Source organism: Meleagris gallopavo, chromosome 2 (genome assembly GCF_000146605.3).
Source record: "Meleagris gallopavo isolate NT-WF06-2002-E0010 breed Aviagen turkey brand Nicholas breeding stock chromosome 2, Turkey_5.1, whole genome shotgun sequence".
In the NCBI taxonomy this organism is placed as follows: Eukaryota; Metazoa; Chordata; class Aves; order Galliformes; family Phasianidae; genus Meleagris; species Meleagris gallopavo.
In genome coordinates, this window is record NC_015012.2 from 31889204 (window position 1) to 31902934 (window position 13731).

The 13731-nt window shown below is 37.8% G+C and overlaps 1 protein-coding gene across 1 annotated transcript in view; it reads right to left on the reverse strand.

The window, feature by feature from the left end:
- The window catches only part of LOC100542113 (latent-transforming growth factor beta-binding protein 1), a 63135-nt gene that overhangs the window by 27185 nt on the left and 22219 nt on the right, over nucleotides 1–13731 (reverse strand). The window contains exons 12-14 of the mRNA XM_010706882.3: nucleotides 12421–12543; nucleotides 8432–8554; nucleotides 5397–5522 (exon numbers count right to left, since the gene is read on the reverse strand). Coding sequence (XP_010705184.1) covers nucleotides 5397–5522; nucleotides 8432–8554; nucleotides 12421–12543 — 372 coding nt within the window. The remainder of the gene's footprint in view (nucleotides 1–5396; nucleotides 5523–8431; nucleotides 8555–12420; nucleotides 12544–13731) is intronic.

Sequence of the window (13731 nt, forward strand, 5' to 3'; positions counted from 1 at the left end):
TGCAAATTTCATGCAAAAACTGGATGTACTAAGTACACTGAAATCTTTGAGACATTTATGAATATAATCAATTGTATTTTAAAAACACTTGCAGATGGAACTTGTGGAATATTTTATTTGGTTTGTTGATTTGTCAGTAGAAGTTTTTATGAGCTTCATGTCTTGATTTATTAAACAGGCAAAATTAATTCTATAAAGTGCAATTTGTATTTGGCAAAGAATACAATTGCTACCGTGTTTATTCTGAAAGAACTGAATGTGCAAATTAGAGTGCTTTTTGGATACTGGATTTTTTGAAGTCTACCACTAACCCTCCTCAGTAGAATTAATTCAGGAGTAAGAGCAAACAACATATATCTGCATTAAAGACACTGTTAAAGGTGAAAGGTCAAGTATTCCAATGATGGAATAGTGAAAGGATGCATAGAGTTACTGGGAGAATGGAGATAAAACTTGTACACCAGCAGTTACAGTTGTGTTTTTGTGAACCTTCACTTTTGCTACTGAGCACTAGACTTGCATGACATATTTTAGGTTAATTTTTAGTCTCATGACCATCTGGAGTTTCATATATCTGGTAAAAAAAAAAGTCTTAACACTATATCTTTTATTCAGAAAACCCTGTTAGGGGAATTCAAATTGAGTAAGCAGTGGTGGATTGACAGCCAGGAATTTAAGAAAACAGACAATAATGCTGTGCTTGTATTTTCAGTGTCCAGCTATAGTTTAATAACAGACGTTCCTGAGCCACAGGATGTTCACACTGCTGAAAGTCCAGACAGGAGAGACTACAACTGGGGATTTTGGAATTACATGAATTATAGTGTTTCTTTTACTGAATACCTAAATATTAAAGAAAACAGATAGGAGAATGGATTGTGCTCTTCAATAAACTAAGGTCATTGACTAAGGTCATTGAAAATCTGCAGAAACAAAATTTGGGATTGTAGCAGGTGTCCTAATATAGTATAAATAGTATATAGTATGTCCGCAGGAGATGGCTTTGTTTTTAAAAAAGTACACAGTCTGAACATGACTGGATCTTTCAGTGCATGGGAAATTACAGAGAAGGTCCAAGCACCAAATGTTTTTCCTTGTCTAGACAGCTCACTCAAAGGACGCTTGTTTTACAGCCGGAAAGGGCATTTGTTCCTTTAATGACGCTGTAAAGCATGAGCCTTGTAATTGGCAATTCTCTTGCTATATAGAGACAGAGCAAGGGAAAAAATTAAATATGAAATAAATATATCCTATGTCTATACAGTCACTAAAGTAGCTCTCTAATTATGATTGTTTTAGAATCCATGACTCAGTGCTGCCTGCTATAACCAAATCTCCTTTGATCTAACATCATCAAGGTGTAAAGAAAGGCAGTGCTCATGCACTCAAGCCTGATCCTACTCAACTCAACAATCCATTGCTGTTTTCTGCCAATGTGAACAAGGTGAAGGAATATTTAACCTCAGGCACAAATATTTAAATCTCACTGGTATCAATTTACATTGCAGAATTTCTGTCGGGTCAGTTTTGTACGCTGCTTAGAAGAACAGCTGTGTTCTGAGACTTCCAGGGCTGTCCGTAACCTCCAAGTTAAAATCAGGACAGTGAATATCTGAATAGAGATTGGTCATCTAGAGGCAATGATTGAAATACTGTGATATGGTAAGACAGACTCTTGTTTTTCCCTTTGTGTTCCTATTTCTTTAGTGTCCTGTTAAAAAGCAGTTATTGCCCTAACACATCTCTATCAGGAAACGTTAAGAAAGTTGGTGAAGTTTGTGATTATTCTTTATTCATTGTGAAACAAAGCTCACACGGGCACTCTGGAGATGAATGCCTGAATCCAAGTTTGGCAAAAGCTTTCTTACCTCAGTATTTAATCAGAGACTTGGTGAAAATTAAGTTGCCTGCTGCATAAAATTTACAAGACGGCAACCGAGGGCAAGCAGACATTGGAAAGCTCTGAAGGAATATGTAAGTTATTTTGGAATGCCTGTTGATGCTGACACTGGGGCTGTGGGCTTGGAGCAGAAAGAGGGAAAAGTGAGGGAGCCACTGAGAGAAAGATGAGATTTGACATGAGAACAGAAGAAGCGCTTAGTGAAGGGCATTGACTTCAGCATCAGAGAACCTCTAAGTTGAGTTTTTGCCAACACAGTTGACTAGCAACCACCTGGGTAAGATATCTCTATAGGAACCCCAGAGAGCTCCACAGTGAGCTATGGAGTGCTCTAAGAGCCTCCTGTTCTGAGAGCACGGCACAGTCAAATTGCTGAGCCTGGGGCCATGAAGCAGTGAAATGTCACCACCACAACAAAAGTTTGTCTACACCATGGAAGCAGGCACAGCTGTTCAGTTTGCTTTGGCCATAGCCATAAAAACTCCATACCAGAACTGAACCACATAGGCTTCTTACTGTTTTATGTTGTTATTGTTTCTGACTCTTCAAAGAATTATTAAATTCATACAAAAACGGCTTGGAGATATGGAAAATCTGTTCTCCAGGTACAGAAAAGCATCTGAATCCAGCAAAATTTCCTCAACTTCTTTCTCTGATGGCATAAACAGTTATCCTCACTCACTTAACTGGAGATAAATTCAGAGGCACTTTGTGTAAAGAACAGTAGCTTCTGCAGATTGAAGCCACGTCCTTTCTCAATACCTGGAATGTCACACATTCTTTCTGTTTCTAATCTTATTGTTTCATTTTGTCTTTTTGCAAGCTGACTCTTGAAACTGACATCAAAATCAAATATTAACTAAGCAGTGAATATTAATTAAGCACTGAAGTCATCAGTGCTTCCCTTAAATAATTTTCTTCAACTCTAGAAATGTTATTATTGAAATGACAGAATGGAGAAACTAGTCTCAGTAAAAAACGAGTGCTGCTGCTTCAGAAGACTAGAAGTACCTCTGTTTCACCAAGTTATTAAAATACTTTTCCAAGTGCTGAAGTCTGATCTGTATTCCATACACACCAATTACTTGTGAAGCACAGTGACCTGGTTTTGTATTTTTTTTTATTCTTCACTAAAAATGTTCCAAAACTACTCATGCTCCTGGAAACAGATCTATCTGCTGATTTCATTCCTTTCTATTTAGTAAAATTCAGGCTTTTAAATTTTAATGAAATTACCTATGTACTGCTGTCCCGTATGTGATAGTAACCCTTCACTAACAACTGCCTAATTAACTGTCTAACAACTAATTAACTGTCAGAGATCAAGACAGGGAGGATTCAGTTTCTGGTCTATCCCCTAAAATCGGACTTTTTAAGTTGTGTTTCTGTTCAGTGCTGTCTCTTAATTTCGGAGAGTTTGATTCCATAAGGCTGGTAAATGTTCTTCTAACTGATTTGGAAAAAATGTTTGGTTTCTACTAAAAGCAAGCTACATTCTTCTCTCTTTCTTTTTTTAAACCTATGTTGAACAGTGAGGCAGAACACCTGCTGCTATTTTTCTTGATGAGAAACCAAAGGTATTTAACCATATCCTACATAAAGAGAGAGTGAAATGTGTGCGTGCTGCCAAAAGAGTCTAAGAACATGATTTTAGCAACTGGTTACCAGAAAAGTTGGAAATTGCCCCATTACTTGAAATCATACAATATAGGCTTCTCCATCTGTCACTGGGCCTATTCAGAGTTATCCCCTCTGGTCTAATTGCCAAGTTTTTCTATAACGTTATGACAAATAAAGTAAATATTTAGAGATGAAAAAGCAACGAAATATCTACAGGAGTTTTTAGTTATCAGCAATAGGTAAAGCACAAATAGTGTGTTTGATGTCATACTGTATCTAGATATATAGACACATTCTCTTACACCAGCATAACAATATTCCCTTACCAATTTAATTTCCTTAGTTATCAAATTACTTTAACAAGTTCAGCTCCAATAATAATTCTGTCTTTCCTCTGCTAAAAGTAGAGTGAGTAAATGTTACAGAGGTTTCCATGCATCTTCTCCGTAGAAGGAAGAGTCTTTTCATTAGACCTTAGCAAACTGATGAGAAGAGCTGGCCCATGGAAAATCATTCACACGAGAATATACTGGCTTATAATCTAGGATAGGGAACAGCTTGCTTATGTTTTGGATGTTTGGAATCCACTACTGCAAGGTTTTAACACTGAGCTATCCCTGCCCAGGTCATCTTCTCTGTGTGCATTCTGCTGAACTACTACTGCATATACAGACTTTTTCCCCTTCAGAATTATTACTCTCCCCACAAGACTTCCTGCCTTGAAAAATCCTTTCATCCATAAGCACAGCCATTCTTCATCCAGGGGAATTTATATTTTCTGCCATTATAACTGTCACAGAACCACATATCTCCTTGGTATCCTGAACTCAAGTCTCCTGCTTCAAATTAAGTGCAGTAGAGTAGCAATCATTAGAAAGCGTGTGCTTTCTAGGAACAAGGTATTTTCTCATACAATAACCAAATAACAATCCTAGCTTGATGTAAATTCTAGACTTCTTGCTGATGTTTCTCAGTGGTGTTATTACTTTTACAACCTGATATGAAAAATACTCGTATGAGCACACCTGCATATGATGTGTAAGCTGTATCACTGTAAAGATCTAATCACTAAGATTTACTTAAACTTCTGCCATTTCAAAGTGTATGAAGTTCTATCATAGGTAGCATTTTACTGCAGTTTCTCACTGGAGCTCTGTTGCATGGATGCCTCAGCTGATTGTCAAGGTGTTGTTAAGGAAGGTTCTGTTGTCTCACATCCAACTATAAGAACGTTCAGGCAGCTCAGGCTTGTTGCTAATGCACCTAAGACACTTTAAACTAAATGACACTAAATGGCAGTAAGGGCTACCCATCTGAAACTCCTCAGTAGCCTGAATTCTAACATCTTTTTACTTGTGTTTTATATGTATTACTTCTCTCTCTGTTGCTAGATGATAGAAATGATTTCTCACTCTGAAAAGATTTTCATATTATTGCAGATGTCTGCTGATTTCACATATCTTAACATATGAATATCATTCTCATCTTTGCCATCATTGGCCATACTTAGATCTGTATTTCTTTTTCACTGACTTCTTTTGCTCAAAAAATAAAAAATATATAATTAAGATGGTAAAATTTTTGTAAGTCAAGAGAAGTAAAGCTTCTAACAGCTTCTAACAAACGTGAGCTCCATTGTGTCTCCCATTTTGTATATTTCATGTTATACTTATTTATGACGCAAACAGCAATTTATCACATCATGCATTTAAGAGAAAAAAGCCAGAAAAGACCTTTAGGTGTCAGATTGCTGAGTTAATAATGGTTCTGGAACATTACATAAAAAATTGACTGCTGCTCCCCCACCTGCCCCAGCCAGTCAGCAAATCAGTGGGAATGCAAGGGAAAGCTCACGAGTTACTGTGACTTGTCTCACCTTCACACATTCGGCTGTCTGCAGACACAGAAAAGCCCTGCTCACATATGCACTGGTAGGAACCATCTGTGTTTAGACACTCTCCATGAGGTGAACAGAGGTCAGATCTCTCACATTCATTGATATCTGAAAGCAGAGAGATTAACAGTTTTGCAAGCAGCAATCATTCCCATAACACCAATCCTAAGTTTGATTATTCTTAAAAAGTAGCTTTCATTTCTACCAGCTATGCAAATCATGTTCATTTTCAGGAGCAAGCAAATCCTGTGGGATCGTTTTTAAACACTGTATGTTCAGATGTCTCATACTCTCCATGTGTTGCTGTCTGCAGTGAGGATGAGCAGATGAAAATGATGTCTGAAATGTCAGTTTGATCTCTATACAAGCCAACATTTATTCTCTATTAGGAGAATTCTCAGCTGGCTCCATCTTACTGTTTTTCTTGATTGCTCTGTGTTGGTTAGCTTGTTCATCTGACCCCATGTGCTATCAGCAGGTTTGGAGTTGAATCTTTTCCATTCAGTTGATATTTTATAATTTAAAGCCAATTCTTTTTTTTGGGACATGGGGAATGGCCCCAAAATGTTTGTATATAAGAGTTTGTAATCACTGTTATTTGTTTGTTTGCTTGCTTTGTTTTTAACTTAGAAAGCGTTTTTCAAATACTGCATTTAGAACTTACTTTTGCATCTGGAAAATAAGCATTTCTTTCTGATTAATGTTTTACCTTACCTGCCATCAGAACTTAAAAGACTGCATGCATTTTTTCAGGAGATGCTATGTTTACTAGAATTATAAGAAAAAGATTTGTAACTGAACTTCTGTATTTTGCTGAACAGAAACCTTTTTAAGAAGTACTATGCTGAGATCAAACACAAATTACACAAATTTAGAAAAAACAATTACATGAGAGGCTCATCCATCCATCAGAACAGGAGAGCAGAATTTATTCCTCTTCACTGTCTTAGTTGTTTAGATTCCAGCTATTGTTACAGCCACACAAAATGCATTGAAGCAGACAATAACTTTGATAGAATAGGTAAGTTATGATTTCAGATCTATCATTTAAAGTCCCATGACCGCATTATAAATTTTCTTTAGATGCAGGCTGATTGTATCCTGTATAAATCCTTCTAGGCTAGTGTCCTGAAGGCATGGCACAAGTGGAAAGAAAAAGCTCGAGGAAAGGCAGTATCTGTATGAGGTGCAAAGGGAAAAGTCTTCTCTGAATTCAAGGTCAATGCAATGAGATACTCTGTGAAGCTCTGAATTTGTCTAAGTCCTGCAAGGTCAGCAATGACAAGGGCAGCGTGATGCCTTCTTAGCACACACGCTGCTCTCAGGACTGAGCTGTGTGGTTTTTTTTTTAACTGCCAGAACAGTTCATTACACAAGGGTAAAATAATGTATTAAAAAACAGGAAAACAACAATGTGAGGGAAATAAAAGTTTAAATTTGTCTTAAGAGAACTCTACATACTTTCTGATGTTTTGGACTCTAACTTTGCTCCTTACCAAAATACACGTTCCTAATTTCTAGTCTGAATTAGTACAGATGCAGCTTTGCAGACACTGCATTCTGTGATACATTTGCCAGTTTAATTCAACAGCTCTCTACTTTGAATTTTGACTTCCTTTGAAGGGAATCAGACTGTGATCAAATCACCTACCATTTTTTTCTTCGACAAAATAAAAGTTTTAAAATCACTCAGTCCTTTTTACCTCCAGCCATTATTTATTTGGGTTCGTCTCTGAACTCTGTTCAGCTCATCAGCATTCATTTTGAAATGTGAGTTCCCAAATGTCGCGTGTGCCAAGAGCAGTTGCATCAGTTGCAAAATAGAGGTAAATAATTTGTGCATGCTCCTGCTAGATATTCTGCTTTTTCAATCTTTCAAGCAGTGCATTAGTCCTACTGGCCACAGGGTTGCAGTGAAAGCTCATATTTAGCTACCTATCTCTGACCCCTGCATCCTTTTCAGTCAATGTGCTTCAGAAGGAAATTCACTAAACTGCCCGTATGACCAAGATTCCTTCTTCAGTATGCACCTCACTAAATTAAAATATGCGTTGGATGCTCATATCAAGTTTATCATGTGATCACTCTACCATAGTGGCCTATTGTCTTGGTCTTCTGCCATACTCCTTATCACTCCATCTGAAATTCTGTTAATTTTTTTTAATGTATTTTTGTTGTTATTACAGAATTCTGATAAGAACTGATTTCAGTCATTTAAATTTTTTTCCATTTTACCACTGTGTAAACTATTCTGAAGGGTACTGATTGGGAAAAAAAAGGTAATCAGTTATTATATTAGTATGGCTAGTTCTGCCCAGTCCACAATACAGGACAAGAAAATATGTTCAAGATTTCCATCTTTGACTAGTAAAAATTGTACTGTTCAATCCTATAACAGCTCAACAACAGCAAGAACATGCTACCAATTTCCAATTCTAGTATCACGCTTCGTGTCTCATAAAAATGGAAGGTAAAAGGGAGTGCTGGGGCATGTCTAGGTGTTGTGTCAACACAGTTAGGATTCTTTAGACCCGAAAGCTGAGAAGTACTTTTTCTGGGCTTGGCAATGTCGATTTAGCCTCAGGTTACACATTCTCTTCCTTCTTGTCCTCCACCAAGTGCTGCCAAATGTGTTAGGGATGAAACATGTTTACCTGATGTGATTTGACATGAGCTGTGCTGCTCTGTTACAACATCAATTCACAAATGCAGAAGATACTGTCAAAATAAATGCTCCTAGAATTTGGGATATTGCAGCACTGAATCTAATTTTCTAATCTTAATTCTAGCAGGGTTTTTTTTTCATGTTAGGAAGGCTAAAATTTAAGCTTCTTGAAATAATTTTTCAGTTTGTATTTAGAGACAATGGTATTAAGTGAAAAGAATATGAAAATACTACCAATCATAAACAAAAATAATTTATCCTCATTATCATGATTGATGACCATCACAAATTATGATTTTAGACTTGCACATTTATAAAAATGACCCAATTATTTTTAACAGCTATTTCCTACCTTCACATCCCCTATTGGCTACCTGCTGGAAACCATCTAGACAAGAGCATTTGTAAGATCCGTCGGTATTCATGCAGGTTCCTCCAAGGCAAATATCTCCGTCTTGAAGGCATTCATCAATATCTGAAATAAAAATGTAACCAAGTAATTAGATGACACAAAAGCTGACAAAGCTCTTAAGTGATACTTATCAACTTGAAGCTACAACGTGCTTTAATAACAGTGTGTGATAGAATGTCCTTTTAATTTCTTTCATCATACTGTCAAACTGCTTTATTTCTAAAAAGCTTTAAAATTTGAGTTTGTGACATTTCTTCTTACCAAGCACGTCTAGTATGTGCCATCTGCATCACTAATGAAAACTATCATAAATGACCTTTATATCAATCTCTCTATTACTTTAATAGTGACTGTGATGTTAGAGTAGTACAAAAATCCAACCAGCTGTAGATTTAGAAGATAGATACAAAACATGCCTAGTGATGCAAACCCGTATTTTGAAATATATATCTTCAGACATGTTTAGACCAAAGATTGCTGAGCCTGAAGTGATCTGACTTGGATCTTGTCCACAGCACGTGCAAGCCCAGACATAGTGGTGTGCCACACCAGACAAGATGTGCCTGTGGAACTATTCACGCAACAACCATGTGGACAGGTTTGTAGGACACAGGCCACACTGTATGCAGTCAACATTCACAGGTTAAACATGTTGCTTGACACACAGCAGGGCAAGTTTCAGGCTAGAAATTAGATACAAAGCAACCAAATATTTAAAGAACAAGATACTAGGCATTGTCTCCACCAAAAGTCTTTTCATTGAGAAAATGGAGTGCAGGTACAGCATTAACTCAGAAAGCACCTACATTCCAGTGATATTCTACAGTTTGGTTTTTAAAAGCAAACAGAAAATAAGAGAACAAAAGAAACATAAGTAACTTGCTTCTGCACATTAGAATGTGCAGAATGTGCATAATTACTAATTGTTAATTACTAACTGAGTAATTACTAATTACTCAGTTACATACTTGGGATTTAATCTATTTGATTAAAATAAGGAAAAGTAGTAGCTTTCTTGCATAAAAGATTGTTATGGCAGATAAAATTGCACTTAATGCTGACAAACTCACGACCTTTTGATAACCACATGTTTTGTAATCATTTTCAACTAAGAAATAAATTGTGGTTTATTTAAAAAAACAGCAATTAATTTTGACTGGGAGCCTGAAAAAAAATTAACGACTCCCCTGTGCCGAGTTAATGCCAAGTCTCACAACAAGAAAGCATTTTCTGCCAAATTCAGTCAAAATTCATTATTTTCTGTATAGGATGCAAACCTCTTGTTCTCTGATTGAACAGAGTGGGCAGCAACCACAGGAGAGGGTACTCAATCACAAGGAAAAGCAGAGACAGTAAGTAATGCTTGAAATGTTCAGTGCTTTTTATCATCTTTCACAGGTGCATGTCTAGAGCATTTTGGCTAACAACATCTCTGAAAGCTGCTGGGAAAACCGGAGCCTCAAGTACTTTAGACAAGCTGAGCCTCAAGTACTTTAGACAAGCTCTCTTCTAGTCTGTATGTAAGTTCAGCTGATGCATGTAAGTATTTCTTAAGCTGAGGAAGAACAGGAAAAGTGTTCTTACAGCATATAAAACGGTTACACAAAGCATTCTTACAGAGAGTAGAACTAGCACTGTCTTTTCAAATACAGTTTCCAAGTTGCAAAAACAGTCAGCAGTATCACATGCTTCCAAAAGTAGCGAAGGGATATAATGCAAGCATGGAATTTCTTCAACTTCAAGAAGTTAACAGATTTTGTGCACAACTTTTAATATGAAAATCTTCAGTGAACAAATTGCCTCCGCAGATATTAACCGCTTTGTCACTGAGTGAAGTCACTGTAGACTTGGTTACAGAATCTTGTGAATGAGACAAAGACTCCAGACTAAGAGAACAGCTTTACTCATTTTTCCTGTGTGATCCAATTCCTCCTCTTTTGCCTTAAGAGCTAATATAATTATTTCTTTCCTGAAAATTGCCCTTGAATGGGAACAACGAACAGATAAAGCATGGACCTCTCCTGACAGCCCATGGCACAGTGATGGAAAGCAGCAGCAGTTACCATGACTGGTATGAAAACAGTCAGAGGAGATGTGACAGAAACTACAATGGATGTAAATTAATTTCTTTATTTCATTTGCTCTCTCTCACTACAAGATGCTTTAACAAATTATTTTTAAGCTCACACTCTGTTAACAGAATTTACTAATAAAACATCTTTCTCTGCAGACTTAATGGTTTGTAAGGCCTCTTGCTGAAGCAATCAAAATGCTTGAAACAGTTCTGCATCCCTCCCTTCCACCCTCTCTCTCCCATTATGCAGAGACAAAAGAAAGAATATTGTTTCTTTTTTAAGATGGACAGGATGAAGAGATCTCTGGAATCTCATCTGCTGAAGCCTGTTGAGGGCAGGTTAAATGAGTATCCGTCAGGAATAAGAGAGCCTGTTTTGTCTTTGGGACACAGGCTGGACCAGTGATTCGTTTAACCACGCTCTTCTTTGACTCTTGGTACAGCACCTCTACATCAGTCACAACTCTTGAATGTGTTGAAGCCAACAGGGAGCAACATTTTTTGTCACAATTTTCCACTGCCATGCATTATCAGCTCCTATTTCTTGAAGCTGATGCAAGCGATACTGGTAATTCACCAGGAACTCCAAGAAGATCTTATGTTCTTCTATGACCAGACTCTCCAAACAGATCAGTACCAAAGGGTATCAATGTACTGAAGAGATTAAAAGATACCCTCATTTCTTGTTGGTGAGAACTTCAGGAGATGCTGCCACTCATTAAACGTGGACAATCCCTCAACAGCAGCACTTATAAGTCTGGTCTGACAGAAGTTTGTCTTGAGAAACAGCCCTGAGTCAGCTCTGGGTGAAATGCTCTTCTATCCTAATCAATGGAAGAAGAGTGTTCCTGATGTACTGCTCTGTATGAGAAAGTGGTAACTGCCTCCTAGATTCTGTGTGAACAATAACCTAACAGCAGAACACACAGCAGGTAAAGCAGCAGTAAGCAGTTATCTCATTTCCTTGCTATTAGCAGCTACAAAAAGCACACCAGGGATTGGAAAGATTATATACGCTAATACTACAACTATGGCAAGAGCTTAACAGAGTTTTTCCTCCGAGGGTGGGAGATAAGAAAGCAATGGAGGTAGAGCTGTTTCTGGAGCTCTTCAGCAAGAAATTCCACATGCTCAGGGTCACTGCGAGCACTGCAGCAAAAGGCTATACTTATAATGATCATAATAAAATAACACATCTGTTTCCTGATTACTGGACATTAAGCTGCCTGACTTGAGAGAAAATAGAATGTGGCCGTTTTTTGTAACCTAGCATTTCTCCCTACATTTGCCTAACACTTTCACTTCTTTTGTTTTTAAAAGCACAGCACACAGATTCCCTTCTGAGACAGTGAAAGTTGTGAGCACCAGCAGATTCCTCTGGAGCACATCTGAAACTGTGCATTTCTCTTGCAATTGCACATGTGGGATTGCAGTGACTGGCTACATGTTCCCAAAACCAACTGAAGAGGTTTTCACTTAGCAGGCCCCCATGTGAACAGTGTCTGCTGGCAGAAGCTTTTGTAATAGAGAATCCAACACAGACCTCTGCATAAGCAACAAGATTTGAAAAAGGTGAATTGTTTTTGGTATCAGTGCCAACTGCTCTTCTAGCCTTACTGTTGGCAACACACATACTGATTTCTTGTATGTGGAAAAATGACAGAGACTGTTTCTAAGAAACCATAAATAGGTACCTGTGCAGATGAGAACTGTTAAATTAGTGGACAGTAGAGTATCAAAAAGAAAAGAAGCAATGTATTTTTCTGTCCCATTCACAGAAGAGTTCATGCCTACAGCTGAAATACTCAAGATCTTTTTGAAAAAATGAATCAATAGCTTATGTCCACAAACTTACCTTCACATTGATCTCCAGTAGCAGACAGCACGTAACCTTCACTACAAACACATCTGAAAGACCCTTCTGTGTTCCTGCAGCGTCCATTGACACACAGTGATCTGTGCTGGCATTCATCTATATCTGTAGCAGAAGAGAGAGGGATGACATGACACATCAAAAATACAGATTACTGAGCAAATAGTGCCAAAAAAACATCTCTGAACAAAATAGCAAAGCACAGTGTCATTAGCAAGTATTGCTTCTCTTAATTTTATTTACAAATGCAGCAGACAATACAGTGCATAAAAATATCCGAAGCTGCAGATAGAATGTTTCCCTCGAGGTGACTGCATTCAGTATTCTCTCCCATAGTGTCAATATATCCCACAGTGGACATGCAAATACACACAGACACACAAGTACACGCACAGACATATTGCTTGAGAGCTACTTTTGTTTCTCTTCTCTCTGGCAAAGGTAACAAGCCAACTGCTCCAATCAGTCAGCAAAACCCACAAAATTTTTTTCCAGCCAGCTCACCACCTTTTAACAGGGTGTGGTTTTAAGATGCACACTGACAGGCCATTCCCCTGTTAACTTGTACATTGAGGCTCCTTTAAATACTTGCCTTGTAACAGTATTAATCCTCTAAGTATGGGGAAATGTCTCTTTGCTTCCACAACCACTGCTAATCCCTCAGCGCTTTAAGTTCTCATAATGTGAGGTCAGCCTGGGTTACCAAATGGATTTGAACACTAAGTTTAAATTTTCCTATGGAAAAGTCAAAATAGTGGAGGAGAGCAGCACTCTGAATTTAGAACTTACTGTGTGTTCTGCATAAGCTAGGAACTGCTTTTCCCTCTCTCATTTATAATTACAATTTCTTAACAAATGTTTTAAATTTATATGACAGGTTGTTAGTCACTTCTAGCATTTAGACATGGGTGCCTGTTGTTCTGAGAATATTCTATAATGCAAACAGGAGAAAGTTACTCAGAGGTTTTTCTGGTCTGTGTGATAGCTACACAGCCTAATCTCTTTCTTGAGTCGTGGTCCCCTGCGACCAGAGAAGTTTTGAATTTAAGGATCACCAAATTCTCTGGGGCTGCATGAAGTATCTGGGTGCATGTACAGACCCTGACTTGAGAAGGGTGCACTTTAAGAAGAGCTGTCTGCACATGCCAGTGTAGCTTGGCAAGGGCTCTTTTCCATGAAAGGCTCAGAGGAAGCAGTCAAACTTTGTCTACATACTTTCCCCAAGACCGGTCTGCTCTGTGTCCTGGACAGCACATTTAACTCACTCACGCCATTTAACGTACAGTGTTGTTT